Source organism: Carex rostrata, chromosome 17 (assembly GCF_964058835.1).
Source record: "Carex rostrata chromosome 17, lpCarRost1.2, whole genome shotgun sequence".
NCBI classification, from domain to species: Eukaryota; Viridiplantae; Streptophyta; class Magnoliopsida; order Poales; family Cyperaceae; genus Carex; species Carex rostrata.
Genome location: NC_135934.1, coordinates 7,736,069 through 7,753,701, shown reverse-complemented (window position 1 = coordinate 7,753,701; position 17,633 = coordinate 7,736,069). Strand labels below are relative to the sequence as shown.

General features: G+C 34.3%; 2 protein-coding genes across 3 annotated transcripts; both read right to left on the bottom strand.

Moving 5' to 3' along the window:
- Positions 1–7,482: 7,482 nt before the first annotated feature.
- On the bottom strand, positions 7,483–9,485 carry LOC144568624 (microbial collagenase). Of its 2 annotated transcripts, none has more exons than XM_078318997.1 (4): positions 9,236–9,485; positions 8,470–8,655; positions 8,298–8,357; positions 7,483–7,930 (listed from the first exon to the last, which is right to left on the bottom strand). In XM_078318997.1, the coding sequence occupies exons 1-4, from the start codon at positions 9,434–9,436 to the stop codon at positions 7,649–7,651; spliced, it is 729 nt and encodes a 242-aa protein (XP_078175123.1). In that variant the 5' UTR covers positions 9,437–9,485; the 3' UTR covers positions 7,483–7,648. The 2 variants fall into 2 exon arrangements, with proteins under 2 accessions (XP_078175123.1, XP_078175124.1); XM_078318998.1 differs by having other exon boundaries at positions 8,470–8,652; positions 9,236–9,480.
- Positions 9,486–12,546: 3,061 nt separating this feature from the next.
- On the bottom strand, positions 12,547–15,680 carry LOC144568088 (uncharacterized). Its single transcript, XM_078318317.1, has 4 exons — positions 15,443–15,680; positions 15,252–15,349; positions 15,013–15,177; positions 12,547–12,609 (listed from the first exon to the last, which is right to left on the bottom strand). The coding sequence occupies exons 1-4, from the start codon at positions 15,651–15,653 to the stop codon at positions 12,547–12,549; spliced, it is 537 nt and encodes a 178-aa protein (XP_078174443.1). The 5' UTR covers positions 15,654–15,680.
- Positions 15,681–17,633: the final 1,953 nt, after the last annotated feature.

Sequence of the window (17,633 nt, the reverse complement as noted above, 5' to 3'; positions counted from 1 at the left end):
GGCTGTATAAAAAGCTCGTGACTCGTGAGCCACTCAAACTCAGCTCGTTAACGAATTTGCTAACAACTCGTTCGTTTAAAATTCGAATTATTCTGACTCGAGTTGAGTAACTCGTGAGTTAAACGAGTTGAGTTCGAGTTGGACTCAACTTGCTCGTTACAACTCGTGACTCATTTGATTGATGATTTTCTTCATAATTTTTGGCTCATTTTATTTTCTCAACTAGATGTGACTGACCCAAGTTGACCCAATTTATTTCATTTAATCATTTTGTTATGAATTGTTTGTTAATTCAATATTTACTTCTCATATTATTACATAACAACAATCATCAGTTCAAATGTTCAACATTTCAACACCTTAAACGAGTTGACTCACGAGTCACGAGCCAACTCGAGTTACTCGCGAGTTGAATTCGAGTCAGCGAGCCAGCTCGGCTCAATAATCTCAACTCGACTCACTATCTTCCGAGTTGTCCATAACTCAAGCTAACTCGGCTCGTTAGCAGCCCTACCCTCACTTTACAGTTTGAGATTAAATCTCAACCGGTTTGAGATTCGGGTCGCAATAGGGGGCAGTATTTTTGATCTTTGAGATTTGTGCCAAGTTAAAAGAACGGTCCGGATCCATCAATTAGGGAATCATTATAAAAGATTCCCTTGTGCGGTACCCTACTGGATCCGAATTCGAGTAGAGGAAGGGAGGGAATGGAAAGGAACAAAAAATTTTCGTTGAATCATGTTTGGTTGATAAAATTATGTTGGAGGTGAAATGTTTAATCTTGTATCATTATAATTAATAGAATCAGTTTCCCTTCCAAATTGGAGTGTAACGGATGGAAATAAATTCTGTTACAAATATTTTTAGAAAAAATTACACAAATACCCAACCCTATATCTTATATATATAATTCTCATACAAGATTTTTTCCTCAAACCTACAACAGTCACCGAATTTCTCATTAACCTCTTAAATTTTAATCAACCAAACAAAAAATAAGACGGAAATGAAAGTTAAATTTATTTTCTCTCATTAATCATCCAAACATAAAGAAGTTAAATATATTAATCTTCCTTTCTATTCCATTTCATTCTCTTCTATTATTTACCTCTCATTCCTTCCTCTACTCTCCATCCAAACAAGGTGTTAGAAAACTGAGAAAATATTTTGGGCAAATCCCGGTTCAGTACAAATTGATTTAGGGTTTCAATATTTTAGATTCAGAGCGTCGGAGGAAACGGATCGAAAAGAAAAGGAGAAAAAGAAAATGAGAACCTGACAATGGTACCGTGATTCTAAATTCTAAAAGTTACGTACGGGGAGAGGGGGGTTCTCCGATGCCCATCGGACCAAGACCAATAGTAAGAACTAACGTTGAAACAAGCCATATAGTAGTATATGAACCAAGGTTCATGTCTTGTTTAGAAAGTTTATATCTTAGAGAGGAAAAACCCTAGCTGTCGTTGTTTCTTTCTCTCTCATCTCTTTTCATTCCACTTGTTTCATTTTTAGTTTTCTTTTTCAGTATAGTGATATCCTTCCCTCTCTCTCGTCTCTATCTCCTTAAGCGGAAAAGAGAATGAGGGAGAGGAAAGGGAGCTGAGTCGAGCGGTATCGTCAGAGCTCTAAGTGTAGAGCTTTTACCCCCATCTTGATCGAAGCGCGATAAATTCGGCCTTCGGAGTGCGACGGCTATTGGATGAAAGCGGATCCGATCATAGATAGAGATGAAAAAAGAGGTAATAGAGTGTTTTTTAGAGTAGATAAAAATGATTAGCTAATTAGAGTAGTTTACGTGATTTCATGAGAATAAATGAATTTAGATCTATGAAGGATGGTCATTTGACCCATTGTAAGTTCATTTTTTATCAATGAAACTGTTAGTGTGTATTTAAAGCCACTAATCTTAAAAAAAAAAAAATTATATCTTTCATACATGGCGCTTTGATCTAAGATTTCAATTCATGTTTCAATAGCATATGAACTAAGGTTGAAATAAATGAGATATCCAGCAAAAATAAAAACAAAAGAGATTAATAAGAAGAACTCATCTCGTATCAATGACTCATATGAAAAAAAAGAAAAAAAGTGTCAAAGAAAAAAAAAAGAGAAGATCCATTTAAAAAAAATTCATTCTTTTTTTTCTAGATAGATGAGTCTTATTTAATAGTTTTAGAAATATAAAAATACTCAAAATCTTATTATTTATCATATCAAAGTTCATTTCAAAAATATTTTCTCACTTATTAGAGTCAAGAATTAATGTTTTCAAGAATTACCCACTGTATATATCCAATATATCCTCAATTTTAGATACCAAGTTTGGGAATATCAAACAAGAATAAATGTTGGAAATGATTTCTAAGTTCGAACCCCATCGTATCCAATGTCATTAGCTGAAATTTTTTCATAATTTTTTTATTGATAATAATAATTACGATCTTGATTATCTCATTCGAAAATGATTAAAGAAATAAGATTGATTTTTTCTATTATCTTCCTATTACGTTTACGAATTTATTTCTTTTTCCTTCGAAAACGAAAAAAACTCCATTTTTTCTTCTTTCCGGATGAGAGAGATTTCTCAAAACATGGATTTGATTCACACTTCATATTTGTGAGATATTGACACAAGTTTTTTTACTTTTGAATCCGATCAATTCATAGTCATAGATTTCCAAAAAAGATCTCTCAAATCCCGAGTTTTTTTAAAAATACCCAAATTTATAAATATTTTATTATAAATAACCACATTTTTGTCAAAATTTTATTTTTGCCCAAACAGTACAGATTATTTACGGTGTCAATTAAAAATTCAAACCGTAAATATTCCTTACAGTTTGAATTTTTTTTTTTGATTTAAAAATTCGGACCGTATATAATATTTACGGTCCAGTTTTTTTTTTTTTTTTTAGTCCAATTTTACACCTCTGGTTAACATATTAAAACACCTTTAAAAATCATGAAAATTTACCGACATTCATTCTTGACTTCATAGAATAAGACTGTGAAGTTTCATACAAAATCTCAAAACAGATCGTGAGATATCGGCTCTCAAAAATTGCCCGAACTGCTGAAGGAGTGCTTCTGAGCCCAAATTTGCACCTCTAATTAACATATCAAAACACCTTCAAAAATCATAAAAATTTACCGACATGGATTCTTGACTTCATAGAACAATATTGTGAAGTTTCATACAAAATCTCAAAATAGATCGTGAGATATCGGCTCTCAAAAATTGCCCGAACTACTGAAGGAGTGCTTCTGAGTCCAAATTTGCACCTCTAATTAATATATCAAAACACCTTCAAAAATCATGAAAATTTATCGACATGCATTCTTGACTTCATAGAACAAGACTGTGAAGTTTCATACAATATCTCAGAACAGATCATGAGATAATGAAATATAACAAAACTGAAAACTCAAATATAATAAAACATAACATAGTTAAACTGAACTAAAACTCAAACATAATAAAACATAACATAGCTAAACTGAATTAAAACTATATAAAAAAAAAACTCTCTATCAATGGTAATCCGAAGGGCTATATCAGTTAGGTGCTTGACAGGCAGAGTGGAGGCATGTAGGCAGGACCCTGCAAGGATACCAATTAGTTTCATTATATTTTATTATGCTTTGAGTTGAGCTATGTTATATATTATAATCATTCTTGGGAAGTATTTATACAACAACAAAAAACACTACACTAAAACAAGAAAATTAGGAACAACAATACGACTTGTTCAATATTGGAATGAAATATAATCAGGGTTGAATGTTACATACCTTGACTCTACCTATCAGTAGTGGAACAGAGAGGACAGTGGCACTGTCGCCTACCTTGCATTTCATGATTTTTGAAGGTGTTTTGATATGTTAACCGGAGGTGCAAAGTTGGGCTCAGAAGCACTCCTTCAGCAGTTCGGGCAATTTTTGGGAGCTGATATCTCACGATCTGTTTTGAGATTTTGTATGAAACTTCATATTCTTGTTCTATGAAGTCAAGAATTCATGTTGGTAAATTTTCATGATTTTTGAAGGTGTTTTTATATGTTAATCAGAGGTACAAATTTGGGCTCAGAAGCACTCCTTCAGCAGTTCGGGCAATTTTTGAGAGCCGATATCTCACGATCTGTTTTGAGATTTTGTATGAAACTTCACAGTCTTGTTCTATGAAGTCAAGAATACATGTCGGTAAATTTTCATAATTTTTGAAGGTGTTTTGATATGTTAATCAGAGGTGCAAATTTGGGCTCAGAAGCACTGCTTCAGCAGTTCGGGCAATTTTTGAGAGCCGATATTTCACGATCTGTTTTGAGATTTTGTATGAAACTTCACAGTCTTATTATATGAAGTCAAAGAATGCATGTCGGTAAATTTTCATGATTTTTGAAGGTGTTTTGATATGTTAACCAGAGGTGCAAAGTTGGGTTAAAAAAATAAAAAATAAAAAATTCGGACCGTAAATATTATATACGGTCCGAATTTTTAAATCAAAAAAAAAAATTCAAACCGTAAGGAATATTTACGGTTTGAATTTTTAATTGAAACCATAAATAATCTGTACGGTTTGGACAAAAATATGGTTATTTATAATAAAATATTTATAAATTCGAGTATTTTTAAAAAACTCGGTCTTAAATCTGTCTTCCATCTAAAAAGGTACTTGATCAACGAACTAGCTCTATATGTTGCTTGTAAATTGTACATTAAAATTCATGAGATAAATCAATTAACTTCTTATTCAATCTCAAAATTTGAAATTTATGTTAATGGACAGTTGGTCAATGGGTACTATTGAAGCCATGTATCAATTATAATAAACAAAAGGAGATCAACTTACCAAGTCAATGTCAGCTTCCTCTATTTACTTTTGTTTTCTTTTATTGTATTTATTTTTTTCATGTATGCTTAAAAGGCTGAAAAAACATTACTATTTGGTACATGTCACAAATTCAGCAAGAAATGCACATTATTATTATCACGGAATGCATATTGCACTTACTAAAACACTTTGAAGTCACAAAATTATTGGATACATCAAAACAACATCACATGAAAATATCTAACTTGTTGGATCAAGCATACATCAAAGAGGTACTTAAGGTATGGTATATTCAGGAGCCGGTGCAGGTGCCGAATTGAAGCATGGTGGCAGTGGATTTCCACAAAGACATGTATTGTTCGCAAAATCTACGGCATTGAATATCCACATGTTACCCCCCTTGGGTAGCTCTCCGCATAGTCTATTGAATGACAAGTTGAGATAGGACAATCTGGTAGCACTGGCAAATGAATCTGGCACATTGCCATAGATTTTATTGTGGCTTAGGTCCAACTTATTTAGTCTATCCAATAATTCTACAGAATTCAGATCAAACTCAAAGTTATTGTTAACCAAATCCATGTTAATGGCAGTCTTTTGTTTACCGAATAAAAAGGAAGCATCACCACTGAGTTGGTTGTTCCCTACATGGATCATAAAGAAATTACTAATCCATAAGATTTTGGTATTTCACTACTTAGGTTATTATTGGAAAGAAAAAGCACTGGAGAGTCACTAGGGAAGAGCCCAGGCGGTATGGGGCCTGTGAGGTACTTAGAGGTAAGATCCAAGAAATTTAAGTTTGGTAAGGTAGAGAGAGATGTTGGAATTGTACCAGATAGCTGGTTGCTTGACAGAGTAATGCTAAGAAGATTGGTCTTATCGGAAAAATTAGGCACAGAACCCGAGAGAGATGTCTGTGTTATAATGAGGGATCTAAGATTCACAAGTTAACTAATGCAGGAAGGAATTGGACCGTGAAGCCCTGGGAAATGATATATCTCAATGGTCTCTACTTCGGTAAATTGGCAAATGGCATCTGGAAAGGGTGCAGAGACATCTAAGTTTCTGATTATGAGTCTAACTACACGACCGGTGTCAGTACAAAATACAACTACAAGTCTACAAGAGAATCTGGCACACTGGTGAATCCAATCCCACAGTAGTCGAAACCTTTCACCCAGTAACGAAAAATGTCATGGTTGCCTAGTTGCTCCTTCATTTTGAGAAGAAATAATAATAATAATAATAATAATAATAATAATAATAATAATAATAATAATTATTATTATTATTATTATTATTATTATTATTAATTAATTAAATAAATAAGGTTTCATTTAAACTGAAAGCAACGTTTCATGAATTAGTGCATAAGTTAAACTCTGTTTATAGAAAAGGACAACAACAATTCAATAACAATATATCCAAGTTGGAAATATTTAATACCAATTTATTTCTTATGACAGAACTTTTGTTTTGAAGAAATTATCAGCAAAGAACGCGTCTGCATATCAAAATTAGTAAATAACAACATACATGCACAATTCTATGCAGAGAAGTAGAAGAGAAACATAATTTTGAAAATTGAACTTACCGAAAACAGTGTTGGTAGGGTTCTTGGCAGCCTGATTCTTGGCTGCATCTCCAATAAGCCTCTCTGTGTCTGTAAAGGCCACGTATGATGGTGTCATACGGTTCCCTTGATCATTCGCGATGATTTCGACCCGATCATGTTGCCACACACCAACACAAGAATAAGAGGTACCGAGATCAATCCCGATGGCCAGATCCTTCCACGCCATTATCAATCAAAAAATAACAAATTAGAACAAACATCGATGAAATTTCAATAAGAGGAGTAATAATAAAGAGAAGTTTTTGAGAGCTCTTTTTGAAGCTTTCTTTTCAAATGTGAGGAGGAACAGGGATCAAGACTTGAATTTTTAGGATTTGACCACATCTCATGATCAAAATTTTATATAATTATCTCTTTCTTAAATGTTGTACACCAAAGACGAGGCATTACAAAAAATATAAACATTTATCTCATTCTTACAAGCGACTTTAGACTGAGTCCCAGGATTAAATCATATGTTATATATTATTGCTGAAGTATAAACTTAATTTTCTATAATCAAATTAAATTTGTTGAGAAATATAAAGAAACTCTTTGCTGATTAAAGAATTCTGAAAAGGCAAACGTTTGTCAATCCGAGTGTATAACCTATGGATTTAAATTTCATTAATCTGGTTTCAAATAGTGAAGTCAAGTCAGTTGGACTTCCCTATAAAAAAAGTTATTGTTTATTAGTGAAGGATCGTCAGAATTTATTATTGGATGTTTAGTTATAATTCTGGGATATAAGAGAAGATGTATTGTGTTCTTTTGTAAGAGAATATTACGAGTTTATAATTGTAAGATTTGCTTGTTATGATCATTTCTTTTCACTCTACCACAAAAGTGTTGTATCCATCGATCATTTATTTCTTAACAATTATGTCATAATCTTTGTAATATTCAAATTGAGTTTTCAACAACTATTAAGTATTTTTGATGCAAAGGGTAATTAATAACTACTGGTGAAGTTTTTATTTTTCTTAAATTCATTACAAGGACCAATTTTGTAATACAGGGAAAAATGATCAGATGATAATGAAAAATATATATATACAAGATGGTCGATGTGGATCAATTTATCAATTTTGACATCTACAACAAACAGAACACCATTTATGATATCCCTACCTCGTATCAATCCAATTTGTGTTTGATCAAACATATCAATTTAACTTTCTTTTTATAATAAGAAAATTTTAGGTGACTTGACGACACCTACACCAAAAGGCCATGCCACCACCTCTCCCTTGTGCGACGGCTATCTCTTCGTCTACATAAAACCAAATAAAAAATGGGTCTTTTGTACCGGGTTCTCTCTGATCTTGACTCAAATCAATCTGTAGAGGTCCAAAGGGGCCCACTTTTATTCGAACACATTCAAAAATAAATGCAAGTATCTTGTTTTTCCATGATAACCTCCCTTCAAAGGTTAGGTTGCCAACAGGGCCGAGATATACACCGTTTTCAATTCTCTTTCCCTAACCATTTCATGTAAACATCAAAATTAGATAAATCTAATTCCTATCCTTATACATTTGTTTTAATGAAACATAAGAACATTAATTTAACTTATCTAAAGAAAAATAACTAAAATTAATGTAGAGAACAACTGCCTTGCCAGTACCAGTGTATTTACATTTTTACTTTTGAGTGAATCAGCATCCAATATCAAGTACTATTTTTATATAAAAATTAGTTTGAGTTATACAGTTTACAATTTTGCTTTGGTGTATTTACTAAACAGCAATAAGGCTAAACTGATCAGATCAGTGCCAAAGTTACCAAATTTAAAAATCTACTAATCATTTTTATTATATGGTTGCTATAATAAGATAATGAATTTACCGCAGCATCAAATCTTTGAATAGCTGTCAGGGGAAAATATTGCCCTTTCTCCAGTTGTCCCTATATATAGGTACATGCAGTAAATCACCATCAATTAGCCCATAACAAAAAAAGTGTACCGTATTATTAAAAACAGATAATTGAGAAAAAAAAAAAAAAACTGATAAATTACTTGAGCAGTGAAAATAAGCATCCAGGTCCTCCCTGGCGATTCTTTTCCGCCTAGAATCTCAAAAAATGGAGTGGGGTCCACCTTTGACTTTTTTATTTTTGAGAGTGCTGCTAGTATGTCAGAAGATGGGACCCGCCGTGTCTTAGCTGCCTCCTTCAGTACTGCCACGCTCTCCTTCACATCCTGCTATCATAGGGGAAGGAACAAATTGAAGAAAAAAAATAAAACATTTACCTCAAATATTTCAACAAAATAATAATTGAAAGACAAGCTTGTAAGTTGTAATTGGTACAAATCGTTTGGTACCATCTAGATATTATTATGGTTTCAATGAGAAACCGGTGGGTTATACCCCAATTTCACCAAAAAAATAAAATTGAATGATTTATAAGGATCGTGCAAATATTTATTATCTAAGGGTAATCAGTAAATGGTTGACTGAAATTTGAAAGTGGAAAGCATATGCAAATTTGAATAATTAAATTGCCATTAATCTACATATCAACCTGAAAACTAAGGGTACGATGTTGGTAAATTACTGGTACAGTTACACTTAAAGTACATTTTTATTTCCGGATTATTTCATTTCATATGTTAAATGAAGGATTGACAATTCTGTACACCTCAATTAAGCACGAACTGGTACCGAGATAATTTGACAAACCTAACAATAAATGAAATAAAAATTGGTACTGATACCTATACCAGATGTTGATTGTTCTAAACGGAACTAAACTAAATTTAATGAACGAGAAATCATGCTAACCGATTCTTCATCTTTAATCAGAGGTTGAGAATTGGTGGGGTCCACTCCTGGTGCCACTGCAGCAAGTCGAAGAGTTTTGCATAGTTTACGAGGTGTTACTAGGGTTAGGGTTTTCGGGAGATGAACTAATGGTTTTTGGAGAGAAGGGAGAGAGAGAGAAGCGGGCGAAGAAGAGAGATGGAATTGAAATTTAAGTGCCATTATTTTAATTTTTTTGCTTTGTATCTGAGCTTCGCTAGTGGCGGTTATTAGCTCATCTTTTAGTTGAGTTCAGGTATATTTCTCTCCATTTAGAGGAACCGGATATTTCCAGTAACTACTTTATTCCTATGTTTTAGATTTGTGCTCGAGTCCGAGATGCTGACAGCTGGAGTCTGGAGAGGAGCTGATCAACACAAAAAGAAAGGCAAAATTAAGATATACACCTCTAAGAGTTTTTAGAACTGAAATATTCTCATCAGAATGTTATTATTTATGGATATTTTTTTAACGATGGTCATGTTTAATTGTGGAGTAAAATTAATGAAAATTAAATTGTTTATTCTATTTTATTTTTCATATTTTATATCTTGTTTGATAGTAATTATCATTACTTAAATTAATTCATGTGTAGAGGAATAAAATATTGAGAAATGAGTATTTGTCTATGAAAGTGGACTCTACGGGTGGAGTAAGTGTAAAGTAAGTTAATTTGTTTGAAGATATAGTCTCATATAGAGTAACTTATTTCGGAGCAATTCATTTCTTACTCCATTTTACTATTTCTATTTTACTTCTTATTTGACGGCTTCGGCTTAAGTAGAGTAAACATGATTAAAGACGTGTTTGGTTCTCCCGTGGTGGAATTTTTTGTGTTCTCTCTTCTATTTTTTTTTTCAAGCTTATGTTTTTGTGTTAAGTTCTCTCAATTTCAGTTCTGAATTTTGTTACAATTAAAATTAACTCATTTGTAATTGCATTTAATTTATAATATTTGTTGTTATATACAAATGAATTTAGAATATTTGATATAAACAAAAATAATTTTCACTATAACTAAATTATAAAAAATACATATTTTATTTAAAAATCAGTAATTACCAATTTGCTAATTTAATTATTAATTGATTTTGTAATAACTGAATGACAAGTTTACAAGTAAAAATCTCATTATAAAATAATAATTAATAAAATTGTTATGTTATTATTTAATCATTTTATTTAATTATATTAATAATTATTAATAAGACTAATTATATTGATATCATGCATCTGAGAAAGAAAACTAAGATTTCTCACTAACTATTTTCATAATACAATCAAATATTTAATTTAGTACATTCTCATAATTTTTCCTATGCATACTCATGTGTATAGATTCCCTCAAATTAATTTATTTTGTGGTTTACATTTTCATAAAATCATATTCCGTATAATCTTATATAAGTATATCATAAATATAATTGACTAAGGATAAAAAAAATATCACATTCATTGCATGTGACAAACTCTAATTAGGCATGATGGTTTACTTAAAATGTGTGAGTTCGAAAAATAGTCTTTTTTTTATAACTATGAGTTCGAAAAATAGTCAATGTGCATATATGATATATTTACTCTTACATCTATGGGTGGCAAAAAAGCTCGTACCTCGTGGCTCGATCGTGACTCGCACCTGACTCGCTCGCTAACAGCTCGTTCGTTATTGGACCGAGCTGTTAACGAGTCAGCTCGCTACTAGCTCGGTCCAAAATTAACGAGTTCAAGCTGAGTCCTAGCTTGCTTTCTAGTTCGACTAGGCATCAATTTGTGAATTTATGTGCATTTTATATTGTCTAGCTCGACTCAAAAAGTTTGTATAATTTATTTTCTTCTTCAAAATTAAAAGATAACTCCTACACCAGTCGTTGGAAAACTTTGATTCTTTATAAATATTACACACACAATACCCCCCTCTCTCCATTTTGGTCAGTCATTCTTAAATTCGAATACATAGGACATATTAGTGTTAGTTATGAACCAGGAATACAATCCACACTTCAATTTTGGACAGATCTGTGGTATAGGAATTGCACATTAGCCATCAACTTTGAGTCTTTGTTTACAATTTGTGTTAACAAAAATGTTGGCTTAGTAGATGTCATGCACTCTCAAGGGGGGGCTATCAGGTTCAGGCTATCTCTAGTGGGGAAGTTACAACAAGAATGGACTGATCTATTATATCTTATTAGCAATGTTTCATTTACTCAACTCCAAGACAGGATTCCCTGGAGATGGGATTCCAAAGGGAAGTATACTACTCACTCATTATATACAATGCTCAATTATAGTGGAATAATGTCTTCACATCCACTGCTTTGGTGGTCTTTGCCTATTCCCCCCAAAATAAAAAATTTCATGTGGTTATTGAGTTCTAATAAATTGTTGACAAAATCTAGGTTGGCTCGCAAAGGATGGCAGGGAGACAAACACTGCCACTTCTGTTCTGCAGTGGAAACTCGAAATCATTTGTTTTTAAATTTCCCTTTCACTCAGCAAATCTGGTTCTGGTTGGGTAAAAGTCAGGATATTATGCATACATGGGCAAACTGTCGTGATATTCTTCAATTTGCTAATACCCTTCCTAAAACAAAAAAAATAGGTTTCCTGGTAATGTATAGTGCTTTGTGTTGGACTATATGGAAATATAGGAATGACATTTGTTTCAATCATATTACTGTTAAAACAGCAAGAAATATTATATTACTAATTATATCCTTGATTACTTACTGGACAGGTACCATGAGTAAGAAATTGAAAGAAGCTACAGAAGCTTGGATAGTGGACAATGTTGATGCAATACCCATACAAACCTTGGCGCCTGAAGCAGATGTAGTACCTGTTGAGGCGTTTCCAGAAGTGCCCCGCATTGCCTATGTTGAGGATGTCTAACTGTTGTTTTATGTCTTTACTCAGTTGTGATCCATTTAGTCTAATATGTAGAACTTCAGATTCTGTGTTGTTTTGTTACTTACAAACTCATGTGGTGTTTTGCAAACTGCCAATAGTTGGGTTTACATGTACAGATGCTGGTGAGAGGCACAGGTGGTGCTATTTTGTTTTCCCACCAGTACTCTGACAGAACACTATGTAACTTAAACCTTTTGTTTCATTAACATGAAACGGGCTTCTAAAGCCTTTTATCCAAAAAAAAATTTCTTCTTCAAAATGTTTGTATAATTTATACTGTCTAGCTCGCTAGCTCGATTCGGACTGGCTTGTCACGAGTTCAAACTTAGATTTTAGCTCGGATGCTCTAGGTCCAACTCGCTCGGCTGTAACTCGGTCCAAAATTAATAAGCTGAGTTAAGATCTAACTCGGACTGAGCCAGCTCATTGCCACTCCTACTCACATCCTATATTATGATTCGGGATTATATAGTTTACGAGGTAAGTTTCCATTATTTTGTGTTGATTGTGGATTTAAGATGAGTTGATATGATATTGGAGAAAATTAATTAATCCATGACAATTAGTCATTATTTTTATTGTTCGATGTTGCTAATAATTATTTATGATATATATGTTATACAAAAGACATTAAGTGTGCACAATTACTGTGGCAATTTTGAGATTCAAATTCATGAAATTAGGAGATCATATTTCTCCAATTTATTTTCAAAATATACTAAAAATAATTTATAGATATGTTCTTTATTTTAGATAGATAGTTTATTAAATAGTAGTAATCAATAACTAATATCGAATCAAAAAAAATATTTTTGAAAATTTAGAGATGAAATATTTTGTAAGTTTAATATTTTAAAATTATATAATAAATTTATGTTAATTTTTCGGAATAAAGAAAGTTAATGTTAATAAAATTAGTTTAATTCATAATAAACATCGGACCAATGTTAAAGTGACAGTCAATTTACGGCGATTTTTATTAATATCCCTAAAACAAATCAAAATTTTAAAAATGCCCCTGCTCCCAATTTTTTTTTAAAAATGCCCTGACCACCTGGGCTTCGGGCGGCCCAAAAAAGCATGTGAGGCGCCACCCCCTGGGGCGCCCCATAAGGCAAGTGAGGCGCCATCCCTAAGGGCGCCCCATGGTTTTTTTGTTTTTTTTTGTTTTTATATAGATCTTATAATTTTGATTTGAAGAATTTTGTGAAGAAAAACGGATTAAAATTCATAATAAATCCAGGAATTTAAAATTCAAATACATTACTAAATAATACAGTACCGTCGAGTCCATAGAATAAGGTAACATAAAATTCATACAGCAACAACCAGTTCAAATATCAATTATACAAACCGTTACAGTTAAAACATAAAATACTACAACAACATACAATTGGGGTCTAAGCCTTACGAGACGAGGAGCTTGCTCCCTTTTTTTCCTCAGCCCGACGGACGCACGCAGGACACTCCCACGTAGTGAGACGAGCGTCGTTCAGCAGATCTGCATGCGGGTCCATGCAATTGGGATGAACAGCTTTGCCACATTTATAACAGAAGAACATATCCACCATATCTCCGTTCAGCTCACATAAGCAGCACTGTCCCCATCCAGGTGGAGGGACCCTGTCCACCTAGCCTTCCATCAGCATTTTTCTAATTGATGGATCAAGAGTGCTCAGAAATGCTTCTTTATTTTTGGGTGAAAACAATCTTTCCAAATTACTCATCGCGTAGGCTTCAGCCGTCCAAAAATTATTAATGAGTGCTATTTTTGCTTCGCGTTCGGTTTCAGTTCTTCCTCTATTTTTTCCAACTTTGGGTGCCATTATAACTAGGGTTTCAAGTGACAGCAATTGATTAGGAAGGCTAATTATGTGCGTAATTAAATACTAACTGTACAGTAATCAACGGCTAATTAGAAAATAATTAGAAAATATATAAAAAATAATTGAAATAAATATTTTAAAAATAATTAAAAGAAATATTTAAAAAATAATTACCAAAAATATTTAAAGAATAATTTAAAAAATATTTAAATTACCTGTAGCTGTAGTCGCCCAGAAAATCGCCCGAAATCGCCTTGAGCGCTTTCTCCCTTCTTTCTGCCTTTGAGGTGGAAGGTAGACTGATGTTGGAGTGAGAAGAGAGAGAGAAAAAACGAATAAATAAGCATCCCTAGTGGACCGCCCGTGGCCCAGGCGGTCAGGACCCTAGCAAACCGCCCCTGTCACAGGCGGTCTGCTGGGAGTGTGGGTCGCAAATAGTGAAGAAATTGTAATTACTTGAATATAATTTCTTAGTTTGAATGTAATTACTTGAAGTATACTGTTAAGCTTTTAATTATATTGTTGAACTTTAATTGTATTGTTGAACTTTAATTGTATTGTTGAACTGTGTTATAATAATGAAATGCAAAGTGCAAACAACATAATACCAACATGAACATAAAATAAAAAAAACGTAATGTCAACATAATACAGCAGTCCCATAGTCAAAATACTACAGTCAGAAATATATCACAATAAACAAAAACTCTACAATCATCATCTTCGTCTCCTTCCGGATAGAGACAACCTAGGAGCCGCTACGCCCTTGCCATGCCTGTGCGGCTGCACGCGCCTCTGCGGACTCACATCTCGGAGTGCATCCTCTCCCAAATCCTCCTCATCGTCCCCCATATCCTCATCCTCGTCCCCCGTATACATGTGCTGCGTACCTGTCCTGGCTGCCCGTGGATCAAATCCAGCAGCTGACTCTGCATTGGCGCGCTGTGTACGCAGCTCCCATGGATCTTGCTCCCAGCTTGCAGAATACGTGGAAGGAGGCGGTGCGCCAAATAATGCAGAGACAAAGCCATCTGCAGTCTGAGATGAACTCCCACCAGCCTCAAAGTCATGCTCCATCTCCACTCCATATCGTGGTCTGTGGGAGCCATACGCCTCTGCATCTGTATCTGCCGGGTCCAGCTCATTTATGCTAAATATGGGATCGGCATTCCAACGAGGTGCTCCATCCTAGATTAAAATAATGTTAGTTTTGCTACATACAAAGAACTCTGCAACAAATAATGGTATAATTGACGACTGACCGTGCCAAGCTCTACTGCAACTCCGTATTTATTTTTATAAGCATCCCATCCTTGGGTATTCAGCACCCAGTCGTGGAACGCCCAACCTGAGTCATCAGCTGCATAATTGGAAGTTAACTGAGTTAGAACGAACAATTCACGAAAATACGAATATTGTGTGTGTCGTACTTTTAATATTAACTTGTAATTACCTGCAGGAGCTTGCGGCATCTCATCGCCGTAGACAGGGACTCGTTGATAATCTGGATTTCGCGGTGCAGACTGTATCTCCCGCCAATTGATGTTCTCCCCAGCATCGCGCAGCATGCCAACGAGGCGGCCTTCAAAACCGCCTGTCTCCACGATTGGTGCAGTGTGCTCGAGCATCTGGCATCCTATATATCGCCAAGCATCCTTCGCCATGCACGCCAAGCTGTGTCCAACTCCTCTCATAGCGGTCAACAGCTGCACACAACATGATTATGCCTACAGTAAGTAATCTGGATTTGCACTTTAAAATAAAAGTATGTTTCGGTTTTACTTACCGAGCGAGCATTGATCGGACCCCAGGGCATATAATTGCTGGATGAATCCATCAGCCTACGTCGTAGGGTCTCGCCATAATGGCCTGTCAGGTAGACTGACGGCATGCCTCATCTCTGGTACCATACGGCATATCTCAGATCCCCGGGACCAGCACCCAACGATGTAGTATCTGGCGGGCTCCATAAGTGCTGCTCCGGATGTCGAGCCCAGTTGTACTGCATGACGAAATGCTGGCTCCAGTCGACTTTAGCCTTAGTGTGCGCCGTTCTGCAAGTGCAATTAATTAGAAAGTAGAGAAACAGTGGATATATTAAAGTTAAAAATTAATTAAGTAGATGGTACTTAATTGTGGAACTTGTCGGTAGCATCCTTGCCCATCAACGGGTGCTCCGGGATGAAAGCATCCAAGCCAAACTGCCGGGATACCCGATCGGGGTAATGGTACTCCACTATCCAGAAACAGACGACCGGTCCCCGATAATACCATAGATGTGTCTGCTCTGTTAGTTTGTAATAATCTAGAAGTCAATAATACGATAATTTATCATAAAGCTTTGTTCATGAATTGGATGATTAATATCATTTTGTTGCCTTGAGTATTATTGAATTTATGGATCATTTCGAGTTCATGACTGAAATTGTGAAACTCCATAATATAGATGATATATACTCTTAATCTTAAAAGGTCACTAACCAAGGTAATTAGCAGGAACACTAATTACCGCTATAAGGTTAGTATGTGGATTAAAAGATGGTTAAGTTTTACAAACCATTTGACACGAGATGTCATTTTAATCACATAGATACATGTTCTAGGAACATGGTATTTGACAGACCCCGAATGAGACATTAAATAGAATTGTGTTCGTGTCATTAATGTTTCTCATTCAGTGTCACGTTCTAAAGTATGAGGTATTTATCGTTCCCACTAAGAAATATATATGTGTGAGTGTTATCTAACACTGTCCGTAAAAAGCAGTCATAACGGTAGCATTTCGATATATATAGCTTAGCTGAGGAAGTGATAGTCTGCCAAGAATACTACTTGTCCCTCGTATCTCTATACGAGTTATAGCATCACCGGGCCCCTTGATAGAGTAAGATTATCAGCGCGCGGTATGATTACAAGAGTAATCATATTTGATAATATGCTCAAGATCAAGAAAAGATTAAGTTAGCAAGGATGACACACATCTACCTTGAAACTGATCTGATAGCTATGAGACAGAAGAACAGACACAAGTAAATTGTTTACTGGATCGTGATATTGTACAGTACAGCATCATCTGTGTAATTGGATGGTCATGATGTGTTGCCAGATGCCACCCATGATTATAGAAGTTAAAACAGTTTTAACTCTATTTACCAACATAACACAGATCCTATTGGGTCACACCATATAGGAGTTAATCGGAGAATCTTATTTTGATTGATTATAAATTGGTTATGATCAATGATAAGATGGTTATAATTAATTATACGTGTTATAATTAAATTATAAATGTTATGTAAAAATAACAAGCAAAAACATTGGTTAATTTATAAACGTGTATGACACGTTGTATAAAAGTTAACCGGTTAATTTATAAATGTGCAGGACACATTGTATAAATTATCGAAACAACAACCGCAAGAAAAATATATATAATTATTCAGAATAATTATACGAATATTATTTGTGTTCGGGCCGAGGGCATTCGAGTCTTTTCATATTCGTCCTTATCCGCATGACATGTCATCGATCCTATCCAGATGACACGTCATCAATACTGAAACAAATAACCGAAAGAAAAATATATATATAATTGTTCAGAATAATTATATGAATATTATTTGTGTTCGGGCCGAGGGCATTCG

Coding starts and splice junctions, on each gene's coding strand:
- LOC144568624 (XM_078318997.1), bottom strand. CDS start 9,436: ATGGCACTTAAATTTCAATTCCATCTCTCTTCTTCGCCCGCTTCTCTC. Junction 8,358..8,469: donor TGCTTATTTTCACTGCTCAA/GTAATTTATCAG, acceptor ACCTATATATAG/GGACAACTGGAGAAAGGGCA. Junction 7,931..8,297: donor TTCAAAGATTTGATGCTGCG/GTAAATTCATTA, acceptor TGAAATGGTTAG/GGAAAGAGAATTGAAAACGG.
- LOC144568088 (XM_078318317.1), bottom strand. CDS start 15,653: ATGGCGAAGGATGCTTGGCGATATATAGGATGCCAGATGCTCGAGCAC. Junction 15,178..15,251: donor TTGCAGTAGAGCTTGGCACG/GTCAGTCGTCAA, acceptor ATTTTAATCTAG/GATGGAGCACCTCGTTGGAA. Junction 12,610..15,012: donor CTCAGACTGCAGATGGCTTT/GTCTCTGCATTA, acceptor ATCATAATATAG/GATGTGAGTAGGAGTGGCAA.